Source organism: Heliangelus exortis, chromosome 14 (assembly GCF_036169615.1).
Source record: "Heliangelus exortis chromosome 14, bHelExo1.hap1, whole genome shotgun sequence".
Lineage (NCBI taxonomy): Eukaryota > Metazoa > Chordata > Aves > Apodiformes > Trochilidae > Heliangelus > Heliangelus exortis.
Window position 1 is genome coordinate 16,594,402 of NC_092435.1, and position 19,144 is coordinate 16,613,545.

The 19,144-nt window shown below is 41.0% G+C and overlaps 1 protein-coding gene across 2 annotated transcripts in view; it reads left to right on the forward strand.

Annotated features, from left to right (window-relative positions):
• ABCB7 (ATP binding cassette subfamily B member 7) overlaps positions 1 to 16,071 on the forward strand; it is a 35,294-nt gene extending 19,223 nt beyond the window's left edge. Inside the window, exons 7-16 of one of the 2 annotated variants that reach the window (XR_011728629.1) lie at positions 1,182 to 1,270; positions 1,353 to 1,440; positions 2,634 to 2,808; positions 4,291 to 4,448; positions 4,948 to 5,111; positions 5,289 to 5,418; positions 5,914 to 6,085; positions 9,901 to 10,004; positions 10,999 to 11,174; positions 13,832 to 16,071. Coding sequence is in view for 1 of the 2 variants with exons in the window: in XM_071757641.1 (XP_071613742.1) it covers positions 1,182 to 1,270; positions 1,353 to 1,440; positions 2,634 to 2,808; positions 4,291 to 4,448; positions 4,948 to 5,111; positions 5,289 to 5,418; positions 5,914 to 6,085; positions 9,901 to 10,004; positions 11,067 to 11,174; positions 13,832 to 14,050 (1,407 nt within the window). In the remaining variant the exon portion in view is untranslated. The remainder of the gene's footprint in view (positions 1 to 1,181; positions 1,271 to 1,352; positions 1,441 to 2,633; positions 2,809 to 4,290; positions 4,449 to 4,947; positions 5,112 to 5,288; positions 5,419 to 5,913; positions 6,086 to 9,900; positions 10,005 to 10,998; positions 11,175 to 13,831) is intronic. The other variant, XM_071757641.1, reaches the window with a different exon arrangement.
• Positions 16,072 to 19,144: the final 3,073 nt, after the last annotated feature.

Here is a 19,144-nt window from a genome sequence, read left to right on the forward strand (position 1 = left end):
GAGTGTTGTTTATTCATGAGTCAGGGTGGTCTCATCTAGGAGTGATACACTGGTTTTTTCTTTTATCAAAGTCTACTGAGTTTTAATAATAATAGAATTTACAAGATGGATGTGAAAGCAGCTGCTGTGATGGAGAGCAATCCACAATTTTCAAACACGTTGTTTTAAATTGGCTTGTTTGAAATTATTTTCACATTTAACACCTATTTTCAGCCAGTGAAACATGGATAGTTTTTAATGTTTTACTTCAGAATTGTTGAAAACATTATATTAAAAAAAAATAAACTGTGCACATGAAGATCAAATAAATATATCTGGGTATATAAGGAGGAAGCAGGCCATAAATGTCCAGGAATGTTGTGTCTTTGTCTTGAGGATAGAGGAGGGATTTTGGATCCTTTCTAATATGTGTCTTTTCTAATCCAGAGCTTAGAAGTTAAAATTATCTTTTTGACCATAAAACCTGCAAGTAGAAGCCTAAGCTAAATAAGATCAATTTAAAATTTTTCTTTTATAAATCACACTTACTGTCCTTGAAATCTGAAACCTAAATCTCAATTATGTAGCTTAAACTAGAATCTCATTTTGTTTATACCCCTTCTTTTTTAGAAGGACTTAATCAAATATGAATCTAACCATGTGGGTTAAAACCCCTGTTGATATTGTGTTAAATTTTATAACCTTTGGAAGTTACAAATCAAGCTTGCTGTCAGCCAGCCTGCCTTGATGCTTTAATTTTTCTTCATACAGCTTTTCTCTCCTGATGTACCCTGAAGGAGAGAGAAAATGCTTCATAAATTGTTTTGCAAGGCCATTTATTTCTTCTGCAGTCTTCAGATCTCATTCAAAACCCACCTGAAAAGCAAGTAAACAAATGCTTGCTTGTGCTAACAGGACAAAGATCAGCAACAGTTATGTTTTAGAGTGGCAAAAATAACTTGCTGGTGGGATGTTGCACACTCCCTGTTCTTCATCTCCTGCCTTTTTATCTCTACCTGCTCCTTGCTCCTTTCCTTTTCAATTTATGCCTGAATTTAGTCTTCAGCTGCTCAGAGCAGGGAGTCTGTTGGGAGGGGCCTTCAGAGTTCTTGTCAGGGGCTGAGCTATCAGAATTTTGAGGCAGGATTGAAGCCCTGAAAATGCCTCTGACCTTTTTTTTCCTTTGGTTTTAAATATTCCAGTATTACAAATGTGGTGCGGAGTTCGCTTTGGTGACCCTGGGGACTCTGGGAGCCTACGCAGCCTTCACGATAGGAATCACACAGTGGAGGTAAGGGAAGTCCTCAGGGTGCTCAGGGGACTCAGTGTTGCCTCAGCCTCAACTCCTGACTGCATTAAATTTCCTTTTTCAGGACAAAATTTCGGATAGAAATGAACAAAGCAGATAACGACGCGGGCAACGCTGCCATCGATTCCCTGCTGAATTATGAGACTGTGAAGGTAAGAACCATCTTCACCTCTGGGCTCTTTGTCTGGTTTCTGTCAGCCTAAGGACAGTGAGGCAAAAGATTCATCTTTTACAGGGCTGTGTGTTTGGAGCAGGAGCATATTTAAAAACATCATTCATTTGGGGAAAATACATGATACTGGCAGAGTAGTGAGAAGGTTGTTAGCAGAGCTTGAGAAAGTCCATTTGTTAATGGGCTGAGAAGTTTCATGACTGAATCACCTTGACCATCACTTTCTGCACAGTGTAACTTAGCCTGGTAGAAGCTTCTCTTCACTTGTTTTCAAAAATTGTCTTCTCAGTGTCAGCCTGCAATATGTTGTCTTCTCAAGTGACCACATGTACTGTTTTTACCTTTGAGGTTTGTGGTACTCCATTGCAATGTCCACATGAAAGAGACTCTTGGTGAGACATGAAAGCAGTTCTCTTGGTTCTTCTTCTGTTAAAAAATCCTTTGGAAAGCTTTGAAATCATCCAGATTTGTGCTTATTTTATGCTGGTTTTAATTGGAGAGCACATCCAAGAAAGATAAGTGATGTAATTGCCTGGGAGGAAGGACCCAGAGGTAGACACAGTGTGAGAAATTCTACAGAACTTTCCACTTTCACAATGAGAAGGATCTTCTAATACACAGGAGACAGTAAATTTATCTTCTAGTATTTAGTAGCAGCTGATGCTTGGTTTTGATGTTAATCAGGTAGAAGTTCTGATTTGTGCTTATTTTATGCTGGTTTTAATTGGAGAGCACATCCAAGAAAGATAAGTGATGTAGTTGCCTGGGAGGAAGGACCCAGAGGTAGACACAGTGTGAGAAGTTCTACAGAACTTTCCACTTTCACAATGAGAAGCATCTTCTAATACACAGGAGACAGTAAATTTATCTTCTAGTATTTAATAGCAGCTGATGCTTGGTTTTGATGTTAATCAGGTAGAAGTTCTGCAGAACACACCCCCTGTAACTAGAATATGAGCATGGTGGGCATCTCCATGTCTTTCTTCCCAGTGCAGAACATGCTGGGGTTGTTTTTTGCCTTTGTGCACTAAACTTTTATCTTCTTTTCTCTTTAGAAGTGTTAAAGAGGGGTCGTATGTGTGTGTGCAGGATCTTTATCCTCAACTTTCTTGTGAAATGTACAGCCCAGCCTGCTGGAGAATGTGACATTTGTTGTTTCTGTGTGTATCACAGTATTTCAATAATGAAAAATATGAAGCCCAACGGTATGATGAGTTCCTGAAGACTTATGAAAAGGCCTCCCTGAAGACTACCTCGAGTTTAGCTCTCCTCAACTTTGGGCAAAGTGCTATATTCAGCATTGGCTTAACAGCCATCATGGTGCTTGCCAGCCAGGGCATTGTTGCAGGTAACTCATCTGTCTGTAAGCTAAAAGTGTCTGTAAGCTAAGCCTTTAATTTGTCCATAACAGAGGTGTTAATTAAAATTAACTTATGGTGGATGTGATAGCTCATTTTGAGTATTTTTGCTTAAGAGTTTTGGGTATTTCTGCTTCTTGGAGTATTACTGATTTCATTATATATATAAATAAGTAACTAGTATGGTTTTATTAGAAACATTTTAAAAGTTTAGCAGTTGGATCCTAATAAAATTTAACTTCAGGAAGTTTCTGTTGAAGGATTGTGAAAGACACATATATATACAAATATTTGTGTGAACCTTCCACAAAGGTCCTTTCTTTTTACCCTTCTCCCTTCCCATGCTGGCAAGACTTGGAATTTTTCTCCAGTGTGTGTATGCCCATGTGTTTTGTCTCCAGTAGTTTTATTACCTGTGTCCTTTACTTTCCTTAGATTCATAAGGGCACATGATTAAAAGAATTGTTTCCTCATGCTAGTTTTAATCTATATTTGTCTAATTTACTACATAAAGCCTTCTTTTTTGGGAAGGCACAACATAGCCTAATAATACAGTAGGTGTATGCAGTCTGGAGAGGAAGCTCAGCTAAAGCAATGTGGTTTTAGAGTAAAAATAATGATGGTTTGAACACTGTCAGCTTCCAAGATGTGTTTGAAGGGCAGACCTTTATGTCATGTTGTCTTTCTTGCATTTGATTTGTTCTTTTTAAGAGATGCCAGGACAGGGAAGAGTTACCCTGTGAATGGATAAGTCAGCAAGTGCAGTTTATGGCTGTCTTAAAGAAAATTTAGAATAGCCTTTAAGCAGGATGGTAGAAACACACCTTTAAATCATCTTTCCAGGCCTGTTTCAGCTGACCTGACCTGGCACTTACCTTTAGCAACTCTGTCATCCCCAGTTTTTTTCCTTGATCAGCATATTTTATATTAAGCTGCCCAGAGGTTCTCACTGTGTGTTTTAGCAGCTCTGTTGTACACAGTGTGCAAGTCCTCTCCTGATCATGACAAATTCTGGCATTTGGATTTATCTGTAATTGCACTTAAGATTGGCTTCCCTGATTCTTGCTTTCCTGCATTAGTTCCTCCCCTTCTAACTCATTTACTGCCCTTTGTGTTTCTCTGTGGGATTTACAACTTTACAAGCTGATGTTTTCCATGAATTTCCTGATCTGCTGCTTGTCTTATTTTCCTGGTGCTATTATAGCTGCTTTTTTTTTTTTTTTTTTTTTTTTTTTTTTTTAAGTGAAATCTTAACAAACAGTGCTGTTGGTTTCAGGCACCTTCCTGTATAAAATCTGATCTTCTGGGGATGCATTTTCTTTACTATTTAAATATCTGGTTAAAAAGAAACTACAAAAAATAATGATGATAAAAGAAACTACGTTTGATTGACTTGATCATTTTTTAATCTTTTGGTGCTTCCTAACAAGACAACTCTTCAAGTCTCCTTGTTCTCTCACATCCATTTTAAGGCAGCCTTTCTGTTGGAGATCTGGTGATGGTGAATGGATTGCTGTTCCAGCTTTCTCTGCCCCTAAACTTCCTGGGAACAGTGTACAGAGAGACAAGACAAGCACTGCTAGATATGAATACCTTGTTCACACTTCTCAGTGTAGATACCAAAATTAAAGTAAGTAGTAGCTTATTTTCCTCAAGTATCTGGGCACTTAATAGGGCTGTTTTCTGACAGTGCCATCATTTTGCTCTGTTACCTTCCAGGTTTAATTCCTGTTCAAGAAAGGTGCTCTTGTGCCTCACCTTTAAGTGCAGGCAGTGCAATTTTTTCCTGCAGAGCCTTTTAGTGACAGCAGAGGTTGCTTCCTGAAAGCTGTGTTGGTTCTGAGGTCTTTTTTTTTTTTTTTTAATAAGCATTCATGCCTTGTGCTTTAATTTTTATTTGTAATTAATGAGTGCAGAATTGATCACTGTGAAAGAAATTGTGAAGCAGAGTTTTTTTACAGCAGAAATTTTTGCCTTCGCTGGGGGAAAGGAGGAACAAACCACTTCCACTTGTGTGGCAGATGCACTGTTTGCCTTTTTCTGAGCTAGGAAATGGACTGTGTTCAGCTTGTTGAACTGCTTGAGGTACTTTCTGGGCAGCATATAAAGTGGCACTCTTCTTTTAATAGGACAAAGAGCTGGCTCCACCCCTGCAGATCACACCACAGACTGCTGACATTGCCTTTGAGAATGTGCATTTTGAATACCTTGAGGGGCAGAAAGTCCTTGCTGGAGTGTCTTTTGAGGTCCCTGCAGGAAAGAAAGTGGCCATTGTAGGAGGTAGTGGGTCAGGGTGGGTAAATGGACTAACTACACCAAATCAATGATGCAGAATTGTGTGTGTCTTAAATGTGTTTGTTCTTGCATTTCCCTGTTTTTTTTGATTTTTGTTTGTGACATCAGTTCTGGTTGGAGATTGTAAACGGCGAACCAGGAGAGTAACATCAGCTTCAATTCTTTTCCATTTCAGGAAAAGCACAATTGTGAGGTTATTGTTTCGTTTCTATGAACCTCAGAAGGGAAATATTTACATTGCTGGACAGAATATCAGAGATGTCAGTTTGGAAAGTCTGAGGAAGTCCCTAGGAGTTGTGCCTCAGGTATTCCATGTTTCATTCTCCCCAGGTAGTCCAACATAACAGTAATTATGCTGTTCTGATGTTGTGGTTCAGTCTGAAGGCCAATCCTAATGCAGTGGTGTTGTTTACTTCTTTTTTTTAGTGCTTTTTGGGTTTTTTTTCCTCCCCTCAGGAGCTATGATGTTTTTATGTGCATCACCACTTAGATCCAGTTTCTGCAATGTGTTTAAGCCTCTTCATGAGAAACTGCCTCCTGCTTTAAGTGATTTAACTTTATAGCTGATTACCACCCATAATGAGTTAGCAAAGTGGTAACACATATGCATGACTATATGTTAGGACACAAAATCCCATTTTTGGAAAAGAAATTTCCCCAAATACTTTTACCTTCAGGCTTTGTGGAAAACCCTAAGCTCTTCCCGTTTGATTTCTTTTGTGGATCGGGGTCAATTTTTAAACTCTTGTTCATGGTTGCTTCTTTAAAGCATTTATTAATTTTTTTCCCCATAAATACAGGATGCTGTTCTCTTCCATAATACCATCTATTACAATCTGCTCTATGGCAACATTGGTGCCACCCCAGAGGAGGTTTATGCTGTGGCAAAGCTGGCGGGGATCCACGACGCGATCCTGCGGATGCCCAAGGGTTACAACACCCAGGTTGGGGAGAGAGGGCTCAAGCTCTCAGGTAGGTTCTGAAGCACACAAACTCTTCCTGTCCTTTGCTGCTGCCTCAAAGTTCATAGAATCCTAGAATGGGCTGGGTTGGAAGGGACCTCAGAGCTCATCAAGTCCAACCCTTGCTCCACTCCCCCCGTGGTTCCCAGCCCATGGCACTGAGTGCCACATCCAGGCTCTTTGGAAATATCTCCAGGGATGGAGAATCCACCCCTTCCCTGGGCAGCCCATTCCAATGCCTGATCACCCTCTCCAGAAAGAAATTCTTTCTTATGTCCAACCTAAACCTCCCCTGTCACAACTTGAGACCTCTTGTGCCCTCTTGTCTTGCTGAGAGTTGCCTGGGAAAAGAGCCCAACCCCCCCTGGCTCCAACCTCCTTTCAGGGAGTTGTAGAGAGTGATGAGGTCTCCCCTGAGCCTCCTCTTCTCCAGCCTCAACACCCCCAGCTCCCTCAGCCCTTCCTCACAGGACTTGTGCTGGATCCCTTCCCAGCCTCCTTGCTCTTCTCTGGACCTGCTCCAGCACCTCAAGCTCCTTCCTGAGCTGAGGGGCCCAGAACTGGACACAGGACTCAAGCTGTGGCCTCCCCAGGGCTGAGCCCAGGGGCAGAATCCCTTCCCTGGACCTGCTGGCCACGCTGTTCCTGAGCCAGCCCAGGATGCCATTGGCCTTCTTGGCCACCTGGGCACACTGCTGCCTCCTCTTCAGCTTCCTGGCAATCCAGACTCCCAGGTCCCTTTCTGCCACTCTGTGCCCAGCCTGGAGCTCCCCATGGGGTTGTTGTGTCATTGTTCAGTTGGGGTTGTTGTTGTGTTGTTGTGTTGTTCAGTTATTCTTCAGTCAGAATTGCTTTGTGGCTTCTGTATGCTGTAGTGTAATTGTGAGGCTAAATATTAAGCACTGGAGCTCCTCCCCTGTGATGAGGGTCTGAGGAAGGTGGGGTTGTTCAGCCTGGAGAAGAGGAGGCTCTGAGGTGACCTTAGAGCAACCTTCCCATATCTGAAAGGGGTCTACAAGAAAGCTGGGGGAGAGCTTTTTGTACAGGTGTGTAGTGAGAGGGCAAGGGGAAATGATTTAAAAATTGAAGAGCAGAGAATAGAATAGACATTAGGGAGAAATTCTTTCCAGTAAAGGTGCTGAGACACTGGAACAGGTTGCCCAGGGAAAAGCTGTGCCTGCTCCCTCCCTGAAGTGTTCAAGGCCAGGCTGGATGGGGCCTTGAGCAACGTGGTGTAGTGGGAGGTGTCCCTGCCCATGCAGGGGGCTTGGAACTGGATGATCTTTAAGGTCCCTTCCAACCCAAACCACTCTGTGATTAATACAAAGATCTGTAGCTTAAGGCAGCTGTAGCCTACAAGCTATTTTAAGGCATGTATTTTCAGGGGACAGCTTTAAATGAGTTGATACATGAGCAAGTTGATGCAGCTAAGTAAAAATGATCTTTCCTCTGATCTATTTGGGTAGTGAAATGCATGTGAGTAGCACTGGGAACTTGCTGTGTGTGTGCTCTGCCTGGAGGATGTGATAGGTTTCTATGTGTGCACAGAGCTTGCAAGTTTGTGTCCTTAAATTGAAACTTTTGGGTCAGCTGGAGGTTCGGGGGGGGTTTGGGTTTGCTGTTGATAGTCAGGGTTACTCCATCCTTTGCTTTGTGCTCCTGCTGTGATGGTCGTAAGCACCCCTTGCACAGTGCTTTAATGAAATGATGTTTAAGAAGTGAAGTGTCTTCATTTTCTGTTTTGTTTGTATTTAAAGAAAAAAAAAAGTATGTAAAATGCTTCTCAAGAGAAAGGTGTTGGATTTCTGAGGTGACAGAAAAAGAGCTCAGAGTGGGCATCTGCCATGGAAGGAGCATTTTTAGTTTCTTTTCAATTAAATGAGTATCAGAATTAGATGAAGTATCAGCAAACAACAGTGATAAACAGGCCTCAGTAGTGTTTCCAGTCAGGGTACAGGAGTTACAGGCTAATCCTCTCAGAAATGTCTGCTCATCTTGGGCTTCTTCACGTTATTCACTGAATTGATTTTAAATGCATTTTTGTGCTCAGCTCTTAGGGAGTTTGATCCTGTGTGGTTTTGCTTGCAGGTGCCAGTTTGTGGTTCCAGGTTGGAATGGGAAGCTAAGGTGGCCACTGCTTCTGTTAGATCAATATTTGCATTGATAATGAGAGTTGTAATGGCCAGAAATGGTTTAGTTGTTCAGTGGGTTGGAGCTGTCAAATGCATATCTTGGAGTTCCTTCAGTAGCTCTGTAAAAATGAGTTTTATGTTGCTTGGAATCTCTGTAGTTTTCTGAACAGATGAAAGGCTCCCTGTGTTGTTGTAAAGGTATGTATTAGATTAATTTCTGAATCTGTTTAATGTTTTTTTAAGTTGAGTAGGGTTTCTTACACTCCTGCTCTAAGAAAAACACAAAATCCTGACTTGTTTTGTCTTTTTTAAGCAATATTTCATGAGAGAAGTAGAGGGAGTGAAAGCTCTGAATTTAAGTGATCTCTTTGCTGTCCTGACATTGTACATGTCTGCTGGAAATTGAGGTTTTCAGGCCCCAGTGGCTTGGTGGGTGTCTCAGTGAAAGGCACAACAGCCAACAGGGTCCTGGGTGTGTGAGCAATGGGGCTGGGTAAGGCTGCAATCCTAATTTGCTTCCTCATGAATAAATGATGAAAACCAGGTTGGTTTGGGCTTTTTCAAACAAAATCCATGTCAGTGTTTTCTGGTGGCTGTGTAAAGGACAGAGCTGTAGCTGCCCACAGCCCTGACTCTCTGCATGAGGTGGTTGATGTGCTGCTGTCCTGAGGATGGCTGAGGAAGAACATGGAGGAAAAATTGCTACAAATTTAAGGGAAGACCTTGGATCCTCTTGTTGTAGTATGTCTTTCAAACATGGGTATTGCCAAACTGAGTTTTCAACACACTTTAAAGGAGAGAGAGAGAGAGAGAGGGAGAGTGTATTAAAATAGACTGAGTAAATTGTACAGTTCCAATTGTTACTGAGTTCTGCCAAACACAGTTTAAAATTTGAACTGCAGCATTATCAGCCTTTTAAATGGCTTATTAAAGCATGTTCTGTCCTTATAGGAATAGAACAAGAACAAGAATATAATGGCATTAAATGGAATGTTTTGAAGTCTTGAGCAAAACAAAGGAGGACAAGTGCACAAAAGTGAAATGTTTGCATCGCATACCAAATGTTTAGCAGGGTTTAAGTTCTCAAAGGCACCTGTTTTCCTTTCTGGAAAAGTTGTTTTAAGTTATTCTTGAGTTGATGTTGGCTGTAAGAATTGTGAAGGAAGGAAACTAGTCAGAAAACTTGGTTCTGTCAGAAACCAACAGGCTGGAGACTGCATAATGAAGGTGTTTTTCAGTACCATATTATTTGTGTTCTTTACACAATTGTGTTCTTTACATGGTTACAACTGTCAGGTGTGGGCATTTTAAATCCAGAGCATTACAGAGTGGAAAGTTAGATGAAAGTCAAGGAGAGACCTAAAAAATAAAAATGTCTGTGCAAGCTGAATGAAATCAAATACAGCAGGCATGGACACAGAGAAAACACTGGGGAGAGAAAAGAGGATATGTGTGTGCAAAGTTCCTGTGCTGGCAGAGCCTGGAACCAAAGAAGTCAAAATGCTCCAAATGTAAGTCAAGACCCTGGATTTTGTTGTTCTAATAAGGCTTTCAAATGTGGGTATTGTCAAGCTGTGAGTTTTAATGAACCAAGTATGAAAGTAGTCCTGTCTGCTCCTGAGTTTAGAATATCATGATGGTAACTTCATCTTTATTTTTTTTTCCCCACCCTCCCCCTCCACGCTCTGCTCAGGAGGAGAAAAGCAAAGAGTTGCAATCGCTCGAGCAATGCTAAAGGAGCCTCCTATTCTTCTCTATGATGAAGCCACATCATCTTTAGATTCAATTACAGAAGAGGTAAATTGGGAGAAAAAAAATCAGAAAACTTAGTGGTGCAGTGATGTCTGTTCCTAATACCTTTGTCCTTGTTGGGTTTTGGGTTGGTTTTTTTCCCCTCTCAGAAAGAATTCTGTTCTTTTTGTCAGCTTGCTGTCATGTGCTTTCCTGGTACCATTATTGTGAGGTGCTTTGCCTGGAGAGCAGAGCAGAGATACTGAGTCTGTGAACCCTGAGGCACAGTGAAGAATTTCAGCTCTGTCTCTGGGTTAATTTTCTCTTTTACATTCTTGAGGTCCACTTCACCATTTAAAGTTCATCTCTGGAGACTGGTGCAAGTACCTCAGTGGCCACAAAGCCTTCCAGTTCACATTCAAAGGTGTTTAGAAGACACCTACCACTCATTTTAAATGTCTTCTAAATAACTGTGGTGTAATGCAGAATAGAAGACCTCTTGTTTGCTGTGCAGCCTCTTTCTGAGGTGCCAATGGGCAGGTGGGACCTGCAGTGCTGGGATGAATTCGTTTGTGTTTCACAGGGAGGGCTGTGAAGCATCAGGGTTGTGACAGGGATGTCATGACACTACCACAGTAACTGCATCAGGCTTCATAACTACATCTCTGCTTAGACACAGAACCCTCAGCACCAGCAATAATAACAAATGTCATCAAAAACTAGAGCTGTTTGTGTTCATTTACCCAGATTATTGAGCAAATTTCTCGAATTGTAATTCCTGTTTATTATCCTCGGGTGCCTTTGCTGCTGTTTATGCTGCTTTTGTAGCATGGCTGCACAGGGAAGTTTTTCCTGAAGTCCAGTAGCATTGCTCTTGGGATATCTGCATTATTCTATGAATAAAAGTGTATTTTTTTTTTAGTTAGAGGACTTTATTAGAGCCAACAATATTTCATGCCTGGGATTCTTTTGTAGATCCTCGCAGCTGGATTTTTGTGAAGCTATAGCAGTACTGGAGATGTTTCTCAGCACGTATTTACAGCAATTTACATATTTCTAGGCAGCATTTGACTTCTCTTTGTACCAGTGGGGACTGTGTGAGAGTTTGTTTCTGGTTTCATCCTGCAGAATATTCTCAGTGCCATGAGGGACCTGGTGAAGCACCGCACCTCGGTTTTCATCGCTCACCGCCTGTCCACGGTGGTGGATGCAGATGAAATCATTGTGCTGGATCAGGTGAGGTGAATTTTGGTGAATCTGCCTGTCTGCTTTGAAATATTACACTCCCACCAAGCCACTGGAAGTTCTTTCTTTGGAAATGAATTGTTAGAAAAGTCTAACCTGCACTTTGCTTTTTATGTTTCTTTTCTTTGCAACTGGCAGCTTCTCAGTTGCAGAAATCTGTTGGTTTGGCCCTGATGTGTTGTATTCTTACTTCATTTCCATTGTTCTTTTAATTGCATTTCTTTATATGGATTGTGACCAATTTCACTTGATGCTCTAGGACTGGCTTAATGTTGCAGCTTTTAAATGTAATTTGTTCCATGCTTCTGTCAAATTAGGTTTCCAGTTGTGTTCCCCCCATTTACACTTCATTCTCATTACTCAGGGTCTGTTTTTCACAAATATTCTGTCTGTTTTTCATATTTTCAATAGAAAGAAAAAATCCTGTTTCCAGTAGGATTGGTTGATTTAATTATGTTACAGATTTGGACACCATTTCCTACTATACCTGTAGAAAAAATATTATTTCCCTCCCTCCCCCTCCTTTATGCTTCTTTTGTATGAAAAAAAAAATGTTTCAACATTTGATTTACTTACATCACTGTTACTAATTCAGCTGTTAATTCACTCTGTCCTGTGTCCAGTTTCTTTTCTATTATCCATATCTGTTTATGGGTTTAAAATAAATACCCTTATTATAACTTAGAGTTACACCTTTCCCTCATAATGCTGAAAATACAATGCCCTGATCTGCTGCTAATGGATGTTAAATTTATCTCTGGGTTCTTTTTTTTTCAGCTGCTATTTATATGCTTGCATTCATAGGTATATTTAGTGACTAAAATATGCATATCTAAAAGACAATAAATTATTCCTAAAATACATTAAATGATTTTGTGGGAAATTAGAATAAAATCTTAAGAAATGGTGACATTCATGCCCCTCTTTGCTGTAGAAATCTCAGCTTCACCTGAACCTCAAAAGGAGGAATAGAACCTCAAAAGTAGTGGAATAAGTCACTCGTGCTGCTCAGTTTTTATTTGTTTGGGCTGGGGAGGGGAGGTTGTTTCAGCTTTTGCTGAAAACTCATTTCCTAAGGTGTATCCTTTGTGTAGCTGGCTGTTAAAACCTGGAGCAAATGTTTCCTTAACGCGTTACAAGCAAGCTGCGACTTTTTGTTTTGCAGGCAAGTTTTTCACAGCTTTCCTAAGAGTCTGTTTTGTGTTACAGCAGAACTGTTACACTAAAAATAAAAGCCCAACCTAAAGCTGTAAACCAGCCAGGGCTGGATTCTCCCTGAGTGCTGGTGGTGTAACAAAGATCCTGAATGAGTAAGGCAGCCCCGTGCCTCACTTGGAGTGCTTCATGAGGCATCACCCGGGTTTGCTCAGCAGAAAGTTGCTTCCCGTGGTCTCAGCTTTGATGGATGAGCTCCGAGTCAGCAAGCAGGCAAATCATGCTCAGCTGAGAGAGCAGGGAAGGTGTTTGTGCCTGGGTTTTGCTGAGCAATGCAAAGGTGCCAGCACAGCTTCAGCACCTTTGCCTAAGGCTGGTCAGAATTGGTTTTGAGGGAGGAAACAAACACCGTGGTGTTGATCTTAATGCTGAGCAGGGAATATACATTGTTGGTGATTGTTCAGGAGTTATTAAAGCCCAGCCTTTGCTACAGTGAACTCTCTAAATCAACCTCTTGAAGTTTTTAAGTAAATTCTGCACTTATGTTGGGCAAGTGTCTATTTGCTCAAGTTCCACCAGCATGACTAGTAACAGAAGTGACAAGACCCAATTTTTTTCCCAGCATGTTCATCAGCAGCTGTCACAAGGAGGTAGATTTAATCATAGATCAAAATTTGGAACTAATATAAAATCCATGCAGTTGTCCATCTAATGCTGTCTTTTCCCCAGAGAAAAGGGTAGCTGGGGAATGAATACATTATTTTAATTTGAAGTCAGTGAGTGTAAATGTGTATCTGAAAGTAAAAGGGTGAGTGTAGTTTTTTTTGGAGAGCAGTGTTTTCACTGTCTGTAGGTTTTAGTTCTCTCCAGCTCTTCCTCCCTGTTTCCACAAGGATAAATAAATCATCTCTGCTCTTGAGAACAGCACAGATGACCTGAGCTGCCCATACAGCTGTCATGATGGCAAGTGCAGTGACCCAGGTTACTGAGCACCCATCTAAAGCCCCATTTTGCACTAATTGTTTTTAGGATTTGATTTTTAATGTGTTTTGCTTATCTAGTACATCTCTCTCTCTCTCTGTGCTCCTTGCTTTTAGCTTCCTAGTGTGTGTTAGTTATCAAGCAAAGGCAGGCACATGACTTGGTACCTTCATTTTTGCACTAGTTGTACAACCCCTGTTTTCTCATACAGAGGTCTGCACTTACTTTAAATACCTCTTCCAGTTTAGATATTAAAACTTTTCATGTTGCTGGGCTCTAAATGTTGTCCAGGTGGACAAAAGGCCTCTACATTCCCATTTATGTCAGGCTGGGAAGGACACAGCTCCTTGTTTTCAGCTTGCAGTGCACCACATCCCCAGTCACTGCTTTCTGTCCCAAGCTCTTGGTCATTAATAATTCCTGTGATCAAAACTGTGGCCCATGTGCTGGCAGCATTGATACCCCTGAAGATCTGGTGATCTGCTTACTGATTTACTCCCCTTCTTTTGCAGGGTAAAGTTGTGGAACGTGGTAGACACAAAGATCTCCTTGCAAGTCCCAACAACCTCTACTCTGAAATGTGGCACACGCAGAGCAGCAAAGCACTGAACAGTCACAACAACCCCCACTGGGAAGGGAGAGGGAGCCGGGTGTCCAAAGAGGAGGAAAGGAAGAAACTGGAAGAAGAAATAAACAGTAGTGTGAAAGGCTGTGGGAATTGTTCATGCTGAGTTCTGGTCCTGGATTCGTTCTCTAGAAGAGGTTAAAAATGCAGCAGGTGACAGTGAAACACAACTCTTGTGTCCGAGATGGCGTTCAGAAACTTCTGGGTTTTGCAGCTTTTGTGTTCTACAGTTTCTCAGAGGGGTGGAATTTCAACCAAAGGAATTCTATTTTTACATCTTTAGAAATCTCTACTATTCAGTGGCGTCTGCAAGAGCTCAGCTTTTTCAAAAACTTAAAACTTCTCAGCCAAGAGTGTAATTTATGGCAATTTTTAGGCATTGGTAAATTCTCCTGGTAGTTGCTTGAGGTGGATTATTAAATTGTAGACAGATCTGTCCTTGGTTTACATTATTTCTCATCATTAATGGTTGATAAATGTCATGTTTTAATTGTAATTGGGCTAATTTGAACTCATTTGCTAGTGAGGAAGGTGCAATTTAAATTGCTCTGGTTTAAAATGCTCTTCCTTGTGAAGAATAAGAAAATCCTCAGCAAAATATTAGAGGCTTCTAGTAGCAAACTAAACATCAGAATTATCCATCTCACCCTTCAAAAAAGAAATTTCAGACTGGACCTTCAGGAAATGTATTGATGTTACTCCACAAGAAAACCAAGTGTTTTGAAGAGCTGGCAAAAATCTGGAATTGACAAAATATTGTGTGGCTGTACAGAAAGTGCTGTATGTAGATAGGAAGAATCAGAAGTTCCCCTTAGATTAAGAAAAAGTCAGAGTTCAGGATTATGTACCCTCAGCATCTGCTGTAGAAGTCAAAGCAGAGTGCAGTCCCTTTTCCTATTTCAGTCGTGGTCTTAGGGAGCAATTAAGATTCAATAAAGGCTTCCATCAATTTCTATTATGTCATTAATGTATGAGAAAAGTCCTGGATAATGGTGAAAGCGTGGCTAGAATAATCTCCTCGTGTCAATAGCCAAAAAACTCCTCAGTGTCAAGAAAAGCTGAGTCTCTGTGGTTTGCAGGACACTGCAGGTGTGTGGGGTTGGTGTGGTGAGGGTTGGGGCTGAGCCCCTGCCTGGGGCTGAGCCCATCAGCCATGGTGGTGGTGTCTCTGGGGTGATGTATTTCAGAAGAGGGGAAAAAAAAAACTGCAGTGGAACAGGAGGTGGAGAGAGGAGTGAGAATAGGTGAGAGGAACAGCTCTGCAGACAGCAGGAGTGGGGAAGGAGGAGCTCCAGGTGCCAAAGCAGAGATTTGCCCCTGGTGAAGTCCCTGCTGGGGCTCAGTGACCCCTTGCAGCCCCTGGAGGTCCAGGATGGAGCAGAAAACAACCTGCAGCCCCTGGAGGTCCACAGTGAGCAGGTACCCACCTTCACCCCCCAGCAGAGGAGGTGGATGTGCCCAGAGGAGGCTGGGACCCTGTGGAGAGTCCTCACTGGAGCAGGGAAAGGGTGTGAAGAGCAGGGAAGGAGATGTGGTGAACTGTCCCCAAGCCCCATTCCCTGTCCCCAAGCCCCATTCCCTGTCCCCAAGCCCCATTCCCTGCCCCCAAGCCCCATTCCCTGTCCCCAAACCCCATTCCCTGTCCCCCTGAGCTGCTCGGAGGAACTCGGTGGAATTGAGCCTGGGAGGGAGGGAGGGAGGGAGGGATGGGGGAAGGTGTTTTAAGATTTGGTTTATTTTTTCATTACCCCACCCTTACTTATGGGCAGTAAATTAAATCAGTTTCCCTGAGTGGAGTCTCTTTCTCCTGTGACACTGCTGAGTGATGTCCCTGTCCTTGTCCTGACCCACCAGATATTTGGTTTATTTTCTCTCCCCTGTGCAGCTGAGGAGGGCAGGGATGGAGCAGCTTGGTGGGCACCAGCATCCAGCCCAAAGTCAGCCCACCCCAGCAGTATTGTGGTTTCTTTAGGCTTTGAGGTAAATCTCCAGGGGGATTTACCAGATGTTAGCCATGGTATTTATTGTTTCCTATGTCTCTATATATGTAAAAAAAAAAAAAAATATAGGAACTGTTCAGGTATAATTCTTCACGGTGAATTTAAAAATAAAAATCTTTGTCTTATATGTTGAAAAGGAATAATTTTTTTTCCCTCTGGGGAATGAGACCAGTATAATTACACTGATAATTATGTTTGTAAATCAGGTGCAAGATTTCTTAAGGTGGGCACTGGCAAAGCACTGAATTTGGTTCTTCTGGAGCTTTAGTTGCAAATAGTGTTTATTTTTCTGTGTTACACCCTCCTCTGAAACTTAATAGAGGAACAATAACTTAAAGGAAACCTTTGCTCTCTCTCCTGCTAGGCACTCACTTCCTCTCTGTGAAAATGATGGGTGAAAAAAAAACCCCAACCTGGCATCAATCTCTGGGTGAAAATTATTTTTAAAGCGTACGGAATACAAGGGCTTGGATTTTCATCCTTGGAATGCAAAGCAGAGTGAAGTCTTGTTAACGTGGTAGTAATTCCAGATTCTTCTGGCATACAATCTTCCTTTTATTTTCACTAATTGTCTCCTTTTTTGGTCCCTGACAGCAGTGAGTTTGACTATAAAGGTTCCGTTATCTCTGAACTGCCAGAAACTGTTAGCAAAGGTTTATTAAAAAGTCTTTTTATGTTGAAATCTGTAAAGGGTTTGATCCAGCTCCTGTCTCTGCCGTGGGTTTTGATGCTGATCAAGGTGCTGCAGCTTTGTCCAGCTCCAAGGGGCTGAGGGGAGGTAACTCTAATGAGGGCTTGTCCTAAAAAAGGAAGAGTTGTAATTGAGGCAGCATTTTGGGGATGTAAGACTGAGACTTGGTGGCTCTTGCCTGCTAGAAACTAAAACTTGTGCTCTCTTTCTTCTTTCTTCTTTTTTCTTTTTCTTTTTCCTTTTTCTTCTTTCTTTTTTTTCCTTTTCTTTTTTTTCCTTTTTTTTTCCTTTTCTTTTTTTCCTTTTCTTTTTTTCCTTTTTTTTCCTTTTCTTTTTTTCCTTTTTTTTCCTTTTCTTTTTTTCCTTTTCTTTTTTTCCTTTTCTTTTTTTCCTTTTCTTTTTTTCCTTTTCTTTTTTTCCTTTTCTTTTTTCCCTTTTCTTTTTTCCCTTTTCTTTTTTCCCTTTTCTTTTTTCCCTTTTCTTTTTCTCCTTTTCTTTTTCTCCTTTTCTTTTTCTCCTTTTCTTTTTTTCCTTTTCTTTTTTTCCTTTTCTTTTTTTCCTTTTCTTTTTTTTTTTTTTCCTTTTTTTTTTTTTTTAATTGTTATTTTTAACTTTTATTCCTGACTCCCAACTTTTATTCCCTGACTCTCACTGCAGAGCACTGATTCCTGAGATAGGGAATGTGGTGCCTCTTTCAAAAGGAAATGGATTAATTTTGGAGCTCTTTCACAGCCTCTCTGGATCTTGGTAATTCTGCTTGTGCTGTAATCAGGAACTTCATTTTTCTAAACAGCAGCTTTTTCATACTCTGGACTTTTAGCTGGTTCTTTTTCAAAATTCAGGTCATTGCTATCATTATAAAAATCCTTGTCTGCAATTTCAGAGTGGAAAAAAAGACATTTTATTTCTTTTCCCCTTTTCTCTTGTTTTCAAAGGAAATGTGTTGGTGAAAAATATTTTTAAAAGGGGCTGCTTCTTGCAGTGTGCAGTCACCTGGTAACTATGAACCTGCAGAATTTAATTTTAATTCTCATGTAAAGCCTTACAGGCACAGGATATGAAGACAACACACAAAGTTTTGGCTGTTCTGCTTTCAGATGAACAAATTAAATTAGTGGTTTGGGGAGGGTGTTTTGCATTTTACAGATAGAAATTCATCTTTTGCTACTTGCAGGTTTCCCTCAGTTTACTCTCAGCAGTTGTTACATGGTAGTTACCCACTTCTCCTGATGTTGAGATTTTTAAATTATGTTCAAGTTTATTTGCAGAATGGAACTGTGAAATACACATTGACCAGTAAGGTGATGGGTGTTCAGCTGAAAAAAAAAAAAATAATAATATTAAGATCATGTTGTGTCAACATTCTGCTGGAAGAGTTCTGACTCTGCCTCCTGTTGTTCATTTGTGTGTAGATAATTATTATTAAATAAAAGATTTATATTTGTGAATAGAACATGGGTGTCCTGTCAAAATGGCTCTTCCAGCTTTGCAGAAGGAAATAGTCCACTGGAGGTCTGGGAAAGAGGAGTGGGAGATCCTGGAGCTGGATGGCTTATTCCAAGCCTGCCTGGCTGAGTTTCCAGCTGCTGTTTCTAAAGGTTTGTTTGCTGTGTCTTTAAATCCTGTAAAGTTACAGTGCAGGACATAGTAACAAAAAAAAACATTAATTTTTGAGGGGAAAGGGCTATAATGAAAGTAAGATATATTTTTTTTTCTCATTGGTGCATTAACTTCTATTAATGCTCATTTAAGTTGCACGTGTGCATCCAGGCAAGCAGGAATTACAAATAATTTTGTAATTTCCACATGAGTCAGGAATCATTTTGAGGTTTCCTGTGCCCATTTGACATCCCATCTGCCTTCAGACAGTGGTTGTGGGAGTGACAATTCATGGTTTATCAATTATCTGCTTCTTCCCAGAGAAAACCTTCCAATTATGTTTATTTTGATTAGTTGAGCATCTGAACAGTCTGCCCAACCTTTAGCCCTGGTGGAAATTTCTCACTTTGTCCTGTGCACAGGGTGGGAGATTTGGTGACATCTGGATGGTGTCTTTGTGGGTGGGTTTGTCCCCCAGGGTGGGTTTGGCTTCTTTCTTGAAAGGAGCCAAGGCATTTTTCTAAAAACAATAATTTCGTGTTTCCTGAAATGTTTATGTTCTGAAATATCTATGCTGTTTTCTAAAATAATTTAGATTTTCCTAAAAGTGTTGTGAAGAGATGAAGCAGAGTTGTCTTGTTAATGAAATGGTGTCACTGAGGGAGGTCAATTGCAGATGCCTGAGCACCCAGGAGAAGGTAAATTCTAGAATTCAGCTCACTCTTTGGTGTATCAATCCTTAAATAGTTGGTCCCTGAAAAATACCTTTGAAATTCCTGTTCCATGACTTTTGCTCAGTTTCTGCAGATGTTGGTGACTAAACTCAGGGAAAGGACATGAGCTTGATGCAGCCTGGAAAGTGAAAAAAAAAAAAAAATGGAAATTACAAGGTCATGTATTTTCACACAAG